Below are 15,545 nucleotides of genomic sequence, written 5' to 3'. Positions count from 1 at the left end.
TAATAATCTTATATGTTTCAATAGATTTCCTTTCATCCTAAATTCCAGAGTATACTAGCCTAGCTGCTCCATTCTATCAATATATGACAGTCCCGTCATCCCGGGAATTAACCTCGTGAACCTACGCTGGATTCCCTCAATAGCAAGAATGTCCTTCCTCAATTTGGAGACCAAAACGGCACACAATACTCCAGGTGTGGTCTCACTAGGGCCCTGTACAACTGCAGAAGGACCTCTTTGCTCCTATACTCAACTCCTCTTGTTATGAAGGCCAACATGCCATTAGCTTTCTTCACTCCCTGCCGTACCTGCATGCTTACTTTCAGTGACTGATGAACAAGGGCCCCCCAGATATTGTTTTAATTCCCCTTTTCCCAATTTGACACCATTCAGATAATAATCTGCCTTCCTGTTTTTGCCACCAAAGGTGATAACCTCACATTAATCCACATTAAACTGCATCTGCCCACTCACCCAACCTGTCCAAGTCACCCTGCATCCTCATAGCATCCTCCTCACTGTTCACACTGCCACCCAGCTTTGTGCCATCTGCAAATTTGCTAATGTTACTTTTCATCCCTTTATCTAAATCATTAATGTATATTGTAAATAGCTGGGGTCCCAGCACCGAGCCTTGCGGTACCCCACTAGTCACTGCCTGCCATTCTGAAAGGGACCAGTTAATCCCTACTCTTTGTTTTCTGTCTGCCAACCAATTTTCTATCCATGTCAGTACCCTACCCTGAATAAACACTGAGTAACTTGGAAGAAAATTGTGAATGTTTTAATTTGTATTGATTCTTGTCTACTTTGGTTCACTGCTCAGTTCCATCTGGAATGATTAGGGAAGTGTCACAGTCAAGCTGGCAACGTCCTATTTTCCCCACCTAAGCAAGCTCTCACTGTTCCTCCAGCTACTGCTTGTCACCAAGGAAGATCCAGTGCTAAGCTCCATTTTGGCAGTGACACTGACTCACTCTGGCCATATTTCCTGGTAGTGTCCGTCTGGGGAAAATGATGCAATCCTATCTTTTCAACAGTTAAAGATGTTCAGCATAAATCTAGTATGAACATGTACCACTCAAGTACCCATATGACTATCTTTTCATTTTACCCCATGGTCTGATATAGGGAAACCCTCATATTTCAAAGTGTAGAGTCATGGAATTTATCTCTCATATGCAAGAAAATCATTGGAAAATTTTCCAGAATTGCACTTAAAAATGTGCCTATTTATCGCTCAGTCTTCCTTTGCATTGCACCTACTGATATTGAAATAGACATTCTCTTGGAGGTGGCTAAAGGCCATCAAGCATGATTAAAAACCCTTGTTAAGGTTAGTTTGGTTAGTTTTACTAACTATTAAACAAAGTAAACCTGATCCCTACAAAGGATACTTGAAGGCCATGCCTGCTGCTCGTACAGAAAATTAACTTTGTTTTGTAGGGCCATATCATGGTCTGACAGTATAATTTCATACGCTAATATTAGGCACCTTGTTTTAAAAAATGATTAATAAAGGCGGGGAGCTGAATTTTCATCTCCTTTTCTGTCGCAAATGAGCTGGTAACAACTTAAACTGGTGAGTAGGACTTTATTTATTCTTGGATTTCACTATCTCGGCCAGTATTTATTGCTCATCCCTACATGCCTTTGAACTGATACCAACTCGCAGCTCAGCTGAATGTTAACCACGCTAGTGGACCTAGATTCACTTTGGTCTAGACAGGGTAAGGTGAGTACATTTCTTGCTCTGGAGGACATGAGTGAATCTGAATGAATATTTTTCAGAAGATAAACACAAAATGTTGGACTAACTCAGCATCTCTGGAGAAAAGGAATAGGTGATATTTTGGGGTATTTGGTGATATTTGAATCCTTCTTCAGAACCACCCGAAACGTCACCTATTCTTTTTCTCCAGAGATACTGCCTGACCCACTGAGTTACTCCAGTATTTTATATCTATCTTCAGTATAAACCAGCATCTGCAGTTCCTTCCTATACGTATATACGTATACATTTTTTTCAGAGTGTTTACTTGTACATTTATTGACTTTTCATTCAAGATATATTTAATTACTTGCACTAAAGTATCTTAGCTATCACAAAGTAATTCAAGCTTTGAGTTCAAATTTATAGTTTGGCTAAGATTATTATGTATAGTACTGTCAGGTCGGGTTTGTGATTGGAAGCGGTCTGAATGTTAGTTCATAGTTTATTTATGTGTATGGCAATTAATTATTTGTGCATGACCGGGACACAGCATTCTGAGTGCAGGATCTGCAATCTCTGATGTGGGACAACTTGCAACGTCTTTATTTCTTGTAGATTCCTTTTGAGCAAGGTGCCGAGCACAATGCGACAAAACTGTAATAATCTATATATTACTAAACCTCTCATCATGTTTCTATGTTTGTTGGTTTGTTTGTGTGCCAGTTTGAACCTATATTTGCGCAAAAACGGTGCACTACAATTTTTGCAATCATAGAATAATAGAATCATAGAAAGTAGGTGCGAGAGTAGACCACCAGGTCCGTCGAGCCCGCACCGCCATTCGCTCATGGCTGAACACTAAACAGACACCCTTACCCACAAACAGTAGACACAAGACACAGAACACAAGACACTACCCTCCCCTTTATACCTCTATCTCCCCTCTCCACCCCAAGAACCGCGTGATCTCCTGGGGGAGGCAAAAAACCGGATAAAAACCCAGGTCCAATTCGGGAAAAAAATCCGGGAAATTCCTCTCCGACCCCAATCCAGGCGATCGACACTTGTCCAGGAGATCACTCAGGTCTTACTATACTAACCATACCTAGGTCCATATCCCTGCCCTCTCCCCGTAGCCCCTTATCCCCTTGGCAGCTAAAAAAACATCTATTTTAGATTTAAATATATTTAATGTTTCTGCTTCCACTGCTCCCTGGGGCAGTGAATTCCATAAATTAACCACCCTCTGGGTGAAGAAGTTCTTCCTCATCTCAGTTTTAAAAGAGCCCCCCCTTATTCTGCAACTATGTCCCCTAGTTCTAGTTTCCCCGATCATTGGGAACATCCTCGGTGCATCCACCCGATCAAGGCCCCTCACGATCTTATACGTTTCAATGAGATCGCCTCTCATTCTTCTAAACTCCAAAGAGTAGAGTTCCAGCCTATTTAACCTTTCCTCATATGTCAATCCCCTCATTGCAGGAATTAATCTTGTAAACCTTCGCTGCACTGCCTCCAGGGCTAGTACATCCTTTCTTAAGTATGGACCCCAGAACTGTACACAGTATTCCAAATGTGGTCTCACTAATACTGTGTACAGCTGCAGCAAGACCTCCGTGTTTTTATACTCAATCCCCCTAGCAATAAAGGCCAAAACTCCATTGGCCTTCCTGATTGCTTGCTGCACCTGCATACTAACTTTTAGTGATTCATGTACTACTACCCCTAGATCCCTTTGCGTTGCATTACAACGCAGCTCCTCCTCATTTAGAAAATAACTTGCCCTATCATTTTTTTTCCCAAAGTGAATGACTTCACATTTATTAGTATTAAATTTCATCTGCCAAGTTGTTGCCCACTCACCTAACTTATCTATATCCTTTTGCAGACTCTTCCTATCCTCCTCATCCCCTACTTTTCCTCCCATTTTTGTATCGTCCGCAAATTTTGATATATTACACTTGGTTCCCTCCTCCAAATCATTTATATAAATTGTGAACAACTGGGGTCCCAGCACCGACCCTTGCGGAACCCCGCTAGTTACCGGTTGCCATCCCGAGTATGAACCATTTATCCCCACTCTCTGCTTCCTATTTGTTAGCCAATCCTCTACCCATGCTAATATATTACCCCCAATCCCATAATTTTTTATTTTTAGCAATAGTCTCTTATGTGGCACCTTGTCAAAAGCCTTTTGGAAGTCCAAGTATACCACATCCACCGGTTCCCCTTTATCCACCCGGGTTGTTACTTCCTCAAAGAATTCGAGCAGATTCGTTAAACAGGACTTCCCCTTCACAAAACCATGCTGGTTCTGTCCGATGAAGTCATGTTTATCCAAGTGCCCCGTTAGTGTTTCTTTAATAATTGTCTCTAACATTTTACCCACCACCGATGTTAGACTAACCGGTCTATAGTTACCCGCCTTCTGTTTACTTCCTTTTTTAAATATAGGTGTTACATTGGCCATTTTCCAATCCACTGGGACCGTTCCTGTCTCCAGGGAGTTTTGGAAAATTATCACCAATGCATCCACAATCCCCACCGCTATCTCCCTCAAGACCCTTGGATGTAATCCATCAGGCCCAGGGGATTTATCCTCCTTCAGTCTCATTAATTTCCCTAATACCACCTCCTTGGTGATCTTAATAGTATTTAGCTCCTCCATTCCTACCGCCCCCTGTTTATCCAGCGTTGGAATATTTTTTGTGTCTTCTATGGTGAAGACTGATACAAAATACTCATTTAATGCCTTTGCCATTTCCATGTTCCCCACCAACAACTCTCCAGTCTCACCCTCCAATGGACCAACGTTCACCTTAGCCACCCTTTTTCTTTTTATATAGCTATAAAAACTCTTACTATTAGTTTTTATGTTGTTCGCTAAATTCCTTTCATAGTCTATTTTCCCCGTCTTAATTAATCTCTTAGTTATTTTTTGCTGACCTTTAAATGCTTCCCAATCCTCTACCCTCCCACTATCTCTGGCTACCTTATATGCCCTTGCCTTCAGCCGAATACTATCCTTTATAGTTTTACTGAGCCATGGCTGACTGTTCTTACCCTTACCCCTTTTTTTCTTCATAGGAATAAATTTTTCTTGAAGGTTATACAGTAGATCCTTAAACGTACACCACTGCTCATGTACCGTCTTATTCTTGAGTCTGCTATCCCAGTCAACTTTGATCAGCTCAGTCCTCATACCTTCATAATCCCCCTTATTTAGACTAAGTACCCTAGCCTGAGTTTCAACCTGCTCCCCTTCTATTTGAATATGGAATTCGACCATATTGTGGTCACTTGTTCCCAACGAGTCCCTAACTATGACATTTTTAATTAATCCTACTTCATTACACAGGACCAGATCCAAGATTGCCTCCCCCCTTGTCGGTTCTGTGACATACTGTTCTAGGAACCCGTCTCTAATACATTCTATAAACTCTTCCTCTAGTCTACCCTGCCCAGTTTGGTTTGCCCAATTAATATGAAAATTGAAGTCCCCCATGATTACAGCAGTTCCCTTTTTACATGCGTCAACTATTTGCAGATTTATGTTCTGACTAACAGCGTCACAACTATTTGGAGGTCTATAAATTACACCCACTAGTGTTTTTTTCCCCTTGTTATTCTCTATCTGTACCCAAGCTGTTTCACTATCCTGATCCTTCAACACAATATCCTTCCTCTCTATTGCCGTTATTCCCTCCCTTATTAAAAGGGCCACCCCTCCTCCCTTTCTTTCCTGTCTATCTTTTCTAATTGTCGAGTACCCCTCTATATTTAACTCCCAGTCCTGATCCCCTTGCAGCCATGTCTCCGTAATGGCCACGATATCATAACTATATATATTTAATTGCACCGTTAATTCATTTATCTTATTTCGAATACTCCGTGCATTTAGATAAAGCACTTTCAGATGATTTTTACTACCCTTCCTTTCTGTTTTTGCCCCTTTAACATCTAGAGCTTTATCTTCACACATTCTGAATCCTCCTGTCACATTTTGATTTTCCGTTTCCCCACTGATACCCTGCTCTATTTCCTCTACCCCTGCCGTTATTACCCCCCTTGATACCTCCCCCCCGCTACTTAGTTTAAAGACCTCTCTACTGCCCTAGTTATATGATTTGCCAGGACCCCAGTCCCAGCACCGTTCAGGTGAAGTCCGTCCTTACAGAACAGATCCCCCCTGTCCCAGTACTGGTGCCAGTGGCCCAAGAAACCAAACCCATTTTTCCCACACCAGTCTTTGAGCCACGCATTTAACTTTTTAATTTTACGTACCCTCGCCGATTTGGCCCGTGGCTCAGGTAGCAATCCGGAGATCAGTACCCTCGAGGTTTTGCTTTTTAATTTATTCCCTAACTGCTCAAACTCCTTTAGCAGATCCTCCTTCCTCGTCCTTCCTATGTCATTGGTCCCCACATGGACCACGACCACTGGATCCTCCCCCTCCCTCTGCAAATTTCTCTCCAGCATCGCAGAGATATCCTTAACCCTAGCACCGGGTAGGCAACACAGCCTTCGGGACATGTTCTGCAATCATTAGAATCATTGTCCTGTGATGTCAATTAAACAAGTTTTGTTCACATTGATGGTATATTTTACAAGTTATTGACATTTTAAACTAAAAAAAAACGTTTTTCACTTGCCCTGCCGTCAGCAGTGTTCCATATTATCCAATTGATGACTTTAAATAGGACAGGCCAACAACTCATTGAAGTTGACAGGGCTCTCACTTAACTTTTTTTCCCTGTTGCCAGCCGGGCAACCTTGGCAGCTTTTTAGGTTGCCAAATGACAGTTGAGGTGGTCATTTAAAACGGTTTGCATGACGCGTGCTATAATATGCTTGGACGAAGTGTGTAGTTATCATTTGGAATTATGGTCAATGAAGCATTCACATATTATTTCTGCTTCAAATAAAGTCACAAACTAAACATATTCACCAATCAAGACATGATATATACCACAATGACATGCAGCAAAATTACAATACAGTATCTCAACTCTTTTTACACATTGCAATTAATGCAATTTCTATTAGTTCTTTCCACTTCCAAACAAAAATGTGGTTGAATTATTCAGCGTATGATCAACCTGTGTCAATAAATCCTGGACCATGATAACATATATGCTTAACCATGCACACTACGGATTGATGCAAGCATGTTTTCTGTGAAGGACCGAAAATCGCCATGACATGGCCATAGCATAGGTCGTTATTGCTATTGGTACAGAAACACTCTGCTTCCCACATAATTTATCCATAACAAAATATACAGGTTGCAAGAACATTTCTAAAGGCATTTTATGATAATAGCTGTTAAAACCGACCATACCCATCTGACAGGTTAAACATTACACTGACTGACAAGAGATGGCCAAAGGACATAACTGCAGCAAATGTTCTTTTGGTAATATGTTTAAAGGTCAAAACGCGACATTACCGGACATTCAGATTAGATGTACGTGTTGTGAACAGCAATGAAGATACCCAGTTTGTACGCACCAGATTAAAAAAAAATTATTGATAAACGCTGTTTCCATCATTCCCACTTCAGAATTAACGTTAACATTTCAACTAAAATATCTCCTGACCAAATTTGTGATGTATATGACTGACTGTAGAAGTAAAACCTGGATAAATCCAACGTATAGTTGTGAATGTTGTTCATTAAATAAGTACAGTACTGATGCTCCATATTAAGAGCATTGATTTGCCGTTAAAATGAATTCTGTAATAATGTGTCAACGGTATCAGTGACAATTGAACACTGCGGTTTTAATGTTTCACGTGTTCACAATTTAATTAATCCATCTTTATGGACTAAAACATATAATAACATTGGGAAATAAAAGACATTTGATTGCATTCCGTTATCAAACATAGTCAATGTTCGCTCTGAAGACATTTCCAGCACGATAGGGTCGGGGAGAGGGTGTGTGTGAATCAGTGCGGGGTGGATAGATGGTGGGGGGGGGGGGGGGGTTGTGTTGAGAAGGCAATCAGTGCGGAATGGATGGACTGAGGCAGGTGAATTAGTACGTGTTAGTTGGAGTATGTAACATTTTGAGGGGAGAGCATGGGGGATGTCAGTGGTGTTGAATGGGGGGTACAGCACGGGATGGATGGGGGGGGATCAGTACAGGATGAATGGGGGGTGCAGTAAAAGATGAATGGGCATTCAGTAAAAGATGAATGGGAAGATCACTACAGGATGGATGGGGGATCGGTGCAGGGTAAATGGAGGGTGGGTCAGTACGGGATGTATGGGGGGATCAATGCAGGATGAATGGAGAAGTGCAGGATGGATGGGAAAGGGGGTAAGTGCAGGATGAATTGGGGGACCAGTGTAGGATGAATGGGGGGTGGCAGGAGAATCAATGCGAGGTGGATAGGGTGATCAGCGCAGGATGAATAGATGGGGGGGGAGGGGTAGATGGGGAAGGGAGCACAGGGGATGTCAGTGAGGACTGAATAGAGGTGGGAATGGGGATCTGTGGGATGGAGAGGAGGGATGGGGGTTGGAGGGGGGCGTACACGAGAGAGAGAGAGAGAGAGAGAGAAAGAGAGAGGGGGGAAGGGGCAGACGAGGTGGGGAGGAAGGAAGGTCAGCGCTCCTCGGACAACATCGCCCCGCTGCCTTGACCATCCCTGTCCACCGACAAGTGCCGCCGCCAAAGGGGGAGGCGGTTGGGATCTCCTCGCCACCGTATCCCCTCCTCCGCCAGCCAACAGCAAGGTGCGGGGCCGAGCGGTGCAGCTCAAAGATCCTATAGCTGTAGGATCTATGGTGCAACTGCTTCAGACGGCGGAAGGAGGCCTCCCACTCCCTCCCTCCCGGCCTTGGCATGCGAGAGGGTTTGTTTTGAAATCGCCGTTAGCGGATTTGCAAGCAGTGGTCGCTTTCAGGGCGGGCGGGGTGTGGGAGGAGGAGGAGATGGCCGCTGCTGCCGCTGTGCAGGACCCATCATTCGCTCCGACCCTTCGTCACCACGCATCTAATATCTTTGCCTCGCAATACAGACGTCGCCGACACGAAACGTCATGTTCCTTTTCTCCAGAGATGCTGTCTGACCCCCTGAGTTACTCCAGTTTTTTGTGTCTATCTTCGGTATAAACCATTATCTGCGTGCCAGGCCGGGCAAAATGACTCGGCGTTTAGGTTGCCCGGCGGCACTTTGAGTGGTCATTGGCACCCGGGCAACCTTTAATTTCGAGCCCTGGTTGAGAAGGAGGGGAAATTATCTCATTTTAATTCCAAGAGAGTATGATGGATTGGATGCTGAGAGGTTATTTCCTGTGGGAAAACATTACAGCCAGTGGGCATAGTTTTGGGAAAGAGAGCTCAGCATTGTGAAGTAAAATGGGGAAAGGTTGGTAAGTTCAGAGAGTAGTCTTTGGATAAAACACAAAGTGCTGGAACTGGTCAACCAGCATCTTTGGAGGGAATGGGCAAATTATATTTTAGATCATAGAAACATAGAACATAGAAACATAGAAAGTAGGTGCGAGAGTAGACCACCAGGTCCGTCGAGCCCGCACCGCCATTCGCTCATGGCTGAACACTAAACAGACACACTTACCCACAAACAGTAGACACAAGACACAGAACACAAGACACTCAGAATCCTTCTTAGTCGTTGGAGTTCTTTCTTCCAGGCCATGGATGCTCAGTCATTGAGTATTGACATCGGAGCATGAGGTTGATAGATATTTGGATTGGGAGAATTGGAGAATGTGAGGGTCAGTCAAGAAACTGAACAAATAATTTGCTGTTTTCTTATTGGATGTTGGAACACATTTGATGGGTCTAATGGGCAACCTTTCTTATGACTTACTCTTGCTGATATTTTCTACATTCTTAATGTCTTAAATCCAGAGCCATGGATAAAACCCTGAGGGACAGGAAAAGTTGGGAGATGGAGGCTGGGGACTGATGGGTAGAAATAGATAAAGGAAAAATCGAGCCAGATGAGTGGAGGCGAGCTGGAAGATGGAAACTCGAGGCTGAAAGATAGATGTGGAACTAGATAAAGAAGGAATGATGAATAGATGGAAACAGCTAGTGGAGTTACGAATAGTAGACCAGAGGAAAAAAACCCAGGTGGATAGGTATGTGGGTGATTGGTAGATGGTAGTCAGAAAGTTGTATTAAGGGAGAGAAAAACTAGGTGGTAGAACAGGGAAAGGAACACAGAAGATGTGAGTTATTCAAAATTGGAAAATTCTATTTTTCGCATCGGGTTGAAGGCTATCCAAGTGGATTATCAGCTGTTGCCCTTTTAATTTGTGGTTGACCTCAACCTGATATTGAAGAAGGCCGACAGGAAACAGATCACTGTGGGAATGTGAAGGAGAGTTAAATTGACTTGCAGCTGCAAGTTCAAAATGGCCAATGTGAATAAACCATTGGTGCTCTGCAAACAGTCACATCATCTACACTTGGTCTCGTTGATGTAGAGGGTGCCCTATTAGTTGGATGCCTCTAATGTATCTTCTCAGTTCAGGGGTAATTACTGTTGGCATTGCCAAGCATATCTGCTTCCGATGAGTGAGGAACAACGTAGCTGCTTGATTGCTTATGGCTGTTTCTGTAATTCTATATGTTTTGGGTGCTATTCCAAAGTTTCATTTGTTTACAGGGAATGTCTTGGCTGATGTTGAGCTATTCTTTTTGCAATCTAAATGCAAACTAATGTTTCCCCTCAGCACTGAGCATGACTGGGAGAATGAGCAGGGGCTTCTCATTAAGAAGCGCAAGCTTGTATAATTTGCAGCTTGTAAATCAATGAGCATGAGGACTGAAGGAGAAGTGGCATAAGAGAGAAACACAATGCTGGAGTAACTCAGCGAGACATGTGTAAACCAGCATCAGCAATTTCTTCCTACACATAAGAGAATGAAGGTTAGGAATGTGGAAATGTGCATATGCAATCTGTCAGCCCACTGGTGCCTGTATCCTCTGCAATGAAAGTTCTCATGATGGCCAGCACTGTGCCTTGCATAGATGTCAAATGTTTGCATATGCTCCTTCGCCCTCCTGTTAATTTCTGCTGCTTCCTGTTGTACAATACTTCAGCAAACCCAAAAGTAACTTCTCACTGAATGCCATGCCTCGTATATGGGTGATGCAACTATCCTGCAATAGTATGTATATATCTGCAAATATGTGTAAGATTAGAAATGTTACTGCAAGGTTTGCTGAATGTGTAAAGGTGTGCATATGAATGTTACGGTTGAGTTCTGATCACTATAAATTGCCGGTAAATAACAGATTGAGGTGTGGAGGCCTTTCAGTTTGAGTCAACAGTAACGATAATGATGTCAGATGCAGCTTTTGCTGCTATTACCTTCTCAGCAGACATTGGGAAGACTTCTGTTGGTCCAAAGACCATGCAACTTTGCTGAAGCTCTTAACACATCTGAGGTGTAATGCTGTGGTCAAAGCTTACAACACTATCACATTTCTGAGTTTCACATCTGTCAGCTGCACTGCATTAACTTATGCACTGAAAACGTTGCTGAACCAATTACATGAGATTTTTCTCATGCTCCTGGCATTTGCAGTGGCTGAGCAAAAAATGAATCTTGAAGAATTAGTCACTTATCAGCTTGTTTAATAAAAGGAATTTGCTGTTTATCATCTCCATCCGAAATACATGTATTAAGTGACAATTAGTTTCAGATTTTCTCAGATTTTTTTCAATGCTTATTACATGTAGAAATATAAACAAGCAATTATATCTCATAGCACCTGCTCTAAATCGGAACTTACAATTTCTTTGTCTTGTAGGTCTTTACATGCAACTCGGGGCTAAGTTCTGAGTGTATTTTATGTTTATTATATTGCAGCTCAGCAGTTTGTACTTTGCCCTTATTGTAGGTATAGTTGATGGTTATGTTACCTGTCACCTTTAGTGTGTCACTTAATCCACTTTGGCTCAGTTACTTCTAGATTTACTACGTGCAATGTGCAAACATTAATAACCATGTACATTTAGTTGCACAATTTCTTATTTTGTAAATTTCTTAATCCAAATTTAAAACCAGGAGATAATTTCATGACGAGCCCCCAATTAGATTTGAAAAATACATTTGACCTTGGCACCTGGTGCCTGTGTCCACGGGAAAACCTTGCTTTTATCGATCTACTTTGTGTTTGCCTGGCTATCAAATACACAGGACCTGTTTACTAACTGGTATAGACATTGTACACTTGAACCCACATCCATCAGTAGTTGTAAAGGGTGCAGTTCCTTTCCATTATTCAGGAACGGACACGGGATATCCTGCTTACAGTGAATGCCCTTGATGAATGCTGGAGTTGGCCTGACTCAGTTCCACAACTGATCCTTTGTTAATTGTTTCAAGGGGACATTTGTTTTTCAGTTCAGTAACTCATGACACAGAGGGTCCAAGGTACTCATTTGTTAGTTTTTCTCTCAGCGTAAAACAGCTAGAAATTGTAACACTCTTTGTTGTATTTTGCTGTGTGTTCGGATTGCATTTTGGAATTGATGATTCTAGAGAAGTAATTGATTTAGACCTGCACAGCGCACACTCTATTTTTAATGTGCTTGGCCATGTATGTTATATAAAGAGTCATTTACTTGCTATTGCAGCAATTCCTAAGAAATTCTAAATTACATGGCAACACAGATTATTATCTTGAAATGCACGAAGATGTGTGAGAAAACTTTGTATTTTGGGCTTGAGGAGACTTCATGCCTCACTTCATCTCTTGTCGAACCACTGGGCACTTCAGCAAAGGAGTGCGAGAAAAAAGAGCAAGTCCATGGTGCAGACTACATATCGTTTTGACGATTTAGCAAGAGAAACATCACCCATTCCAATTGCAATAATCTCAGGAGGATCTTATATTCTCAGGGCATTTCTGGGGTCACAGTTAAATAATAAGGAATCACCTTTTAAAATCAAGGATTAGGTTGTCTTTTCTCTTTCAGTGGGTTGCAAATGACATTGGAGTACAAGAAAATACGAGGATTAAGCTACCTGGTGCCTCAAGCCTGCCTCTTCTTGCCAGTTGCATACAGCCCTCCATTTCCTGATTGTTCAATAAATTATCGACCTCCTCTTTAAATACCTCTAGTAATCTTGTCCCCAGAATTCTCTGGGTACAGAATTCCAAAGATTCACCATCCCCTGCATTAGTAAACAGGTCCTTTTATATTTGATAGTTCAGGATCCTTGGAGCCATGCAGTTTGCAGGATCTTGGACTTGCGGATATTCTCGCACTCTTTTACTGAGGCACCTTATGGTTAGGCCAGAAAGTAAAGTGAGCAATTAGCTATCACCATGCTTACTTGAACCTGTACCTGTTCCAACACACAGGCCAAGTACCAGGTTGTAAGAAAGAGCTAAGAAGGTCCTGCTATCATGCAGTGAAAGTGATGCCTAAAGCAATAGGTTTTTGTTCTGCACTGTCAGAGATATTCTCTACACTTTCACTGTAAGTCTCATTTCTATTCAGACCTAAAAATGGGGTTTTGTTGCCCTTCAATTGAAAATGGAGTATTCACCAAGCACTGGGAAGGGGAAAGTGTTCCTCTCACACACCTCAATATTTGACCACAATAAACCTCACTCTATGACATTAAATGATTTCCTGCAACCATGTTCTCTTTTTGAGATTCTCAACATCCACTTTGTTATATCCCTTTAGGAACTTGTATATTTCAATCAAATCATACCTCATTTTTCTGAGATCCAAAAATACAGATCTAACTTTTTTCAGCCGTTCATGTAGAATAATCCTTTCATTCCTGGAAGTAGACGAGTGAATTCCATCTGAATTGCCTCCAGTGCAAGTATATCCTTTACTAAATAAAGGGACTAAAACTGTTCATGCTACTCCGAATGGGGCCTCATTGTTATCCTGTACAATTTAAACTTTATTTCTCTTTTTTAACTTTAAATCTCCTACCAATCAATGTGCTATTTGTCAATTACTCGTTGCATTTGCATGCCATTTCTTTGTGTTTCATACACAACAATACCAAGAATCCTCTGTACTCCACTCATTGGCATTCTCTCCATTTAGAATATAATCTGCCTTTTGATTTGTATAACATCACAATTTCCTACTTTAAGCTCCATTTGCATACTCAATTAAACAATATGTATCTTGTTGTAAAGTCCAAATGCTGGGGGAGGCAGTGTCTTGGGATATTTAATTGAGATTCTTGATAAACAAGGAGGTGAACATTTACTGCAGAGGATGAGACTATGAAGATGAGGTTACAGTCAGATTTGCTCTAATCTTATTGAATAGCAGACAGGCCTACTCCTGCTCCGACTGTGAACATTTGAGAGCTGCAGCCTGAGACCTGAATCCCAGGAGAAACAAGTGCAGTTTCATCTTTCTGCCTCTCTGAGATTCATACAGGCCCTAACATTGCTGTGGCCCATGTTTGGAATGTACACATACCCCAAACTGGTGAACATCTTTCCACTCACATAACACTTGGAGCATTACTGACACTTCTTTCCCTTTACTAGTTTTCTCTGTCTCCATCTCAGGAGATAAACAATCCACTGGCTCTTGACCTTTTTACCTCCAGTTGGCATTGTGACATAAACTGGCTCGACTCTGCCTCCCTATTCCCCTCATCTGCTTTAACCTCTTCACCTCTGAATATGCAGCACTCCATTCATTTCATGCTTATCCCAATCTAGGCACCAAACCCACAGATAAAGTGCCGCCGTTGTTGTCTGGCGGACTGACTCTACCATGCAGAGGCCTAATTGCAGCTCTCCAATATCACCTCTGATCCACCCTGAACCATGACCCCTCACTGGTCCACCAATTACCTCTTGCTTCTGTCTCAAAGCATCCCCATTCCTCTTTATACTAATTAACTTCCCTCTCTATTCTGTTCAGGTGCAGCATCGAACCAAACCATCACCCATTCCGTTCCATCCACAGATGCAGCACGACCCGCTGAGTTCCTCCAGTAGATTGTTTGTTTCTTCAGATTCCAGCATTTACAATCTCGTGGGACACCATCTGGAATACTGAGTTTGATCAGACCTGCAGAAAATGCACAATTACTTAAAACGCACTGCACTTTCACTGTAACTCTCATTTCTATCCAGATTCTTTCATAAAACAATTGTGTATGTTAAATTAATGACTTTTGTTTTCCTAACAATGCTATTGTTTCAAATTGTACGTGACAATAATAACCATATTTGCCTCAATACGCTCTTTATTTGAGAGATATGTTTCCCTGGCCACCTTGTAACAATTTCTTCTCTTGTCTCCAACAGAACAATGAGAATGAAACAGCACTGCACTGTGCAGCACAGTATGGACACTCAGAAGTGGTGGCTGTTCTCTTGGAAGAATTGACTGATCCCACTATAAGGAACAATAAGTTTGAAACGCCCCTTGACTTGGCCGCACTCTATGGTCGTCTGCAGGCAGTCAAGATGTTAATAAATGCACATCCAAATCTGATGAGCTGCAATAGCAATAAACATACTTCTCTTCATCTTGCTGCCCGCAATGGGCACAAGTTTGTGGTCCATGTCTTGCTTGATGCAGGAATGGATGTGAATTGCCAGGTGGGTGAAAATTGTTTACTATTAATAAATCATTGGATAATACATTAGAGAGGAATGCCATTTTATACTCTGGGTGTGAGTCAGCTATTTTAAAATGCCATCCATTCAGCGCCACTGCCTTGTTTCATCATCGCACCCCAATAAATGTACTTGTTTCAACTAGAAATAACGTGTTGATTTTGTGCTGATCAACAATGTTCGGTGTTCCTTTATATGTAGATGAGAATATCAAATTCC

General features: G+C 42.0%; 1 protein-coding gene across 9 annotated transcripts in view; it reads left to right on the top strand.

The window, feature by feature from the left end:
• Positions 1 to 15,545, top strand: part of anks1b (ankyrin repeat and sterile alpha motif domain containing 1B) — a 703,274-nt gene that overhangs the window by 305,460 nt on the left and 382,269 nt on the right. For all 9 annotated transcript variants that reach the window (XR_004415215.1, XM_033039691.1, XM_033039692.1 and 6 more), the window contains one exon: positions 15,012 to 15,308. Coding sequence is in view for 8 of the 9 variants with exons in the window: in XM_033039691.1 (XP_032895582.1) it covers positions 15,012 to 15,308 (297 nt within the window). In the remaining variant the exon portion in view is untranslated. The remainder of the gene's footprint in view (positions 1 to 15,011; positions 15,309 to 15,545) is intronic.

The sequence above is a fragment of the Amblyraja radiata genome, chromosome 21 (genome assembly GCF_010909765.2).
Source record: "Amblyraja radiata isolate CabotCenter1 chromosome 21, sAmbRad1.1.pri, whole genome shotgun sequence".
Lineage (NCBI taxonomy): Eukaryota > Metazoa > Chordata > Chondrichthyes > Rajiformes > Rajidae > Amblyraja > Amblyraja radiata.
Note: the sequence above shows the minus strand (reverse complement) of the source record. Positions and strands in the feature narration are given on the sequence as shown.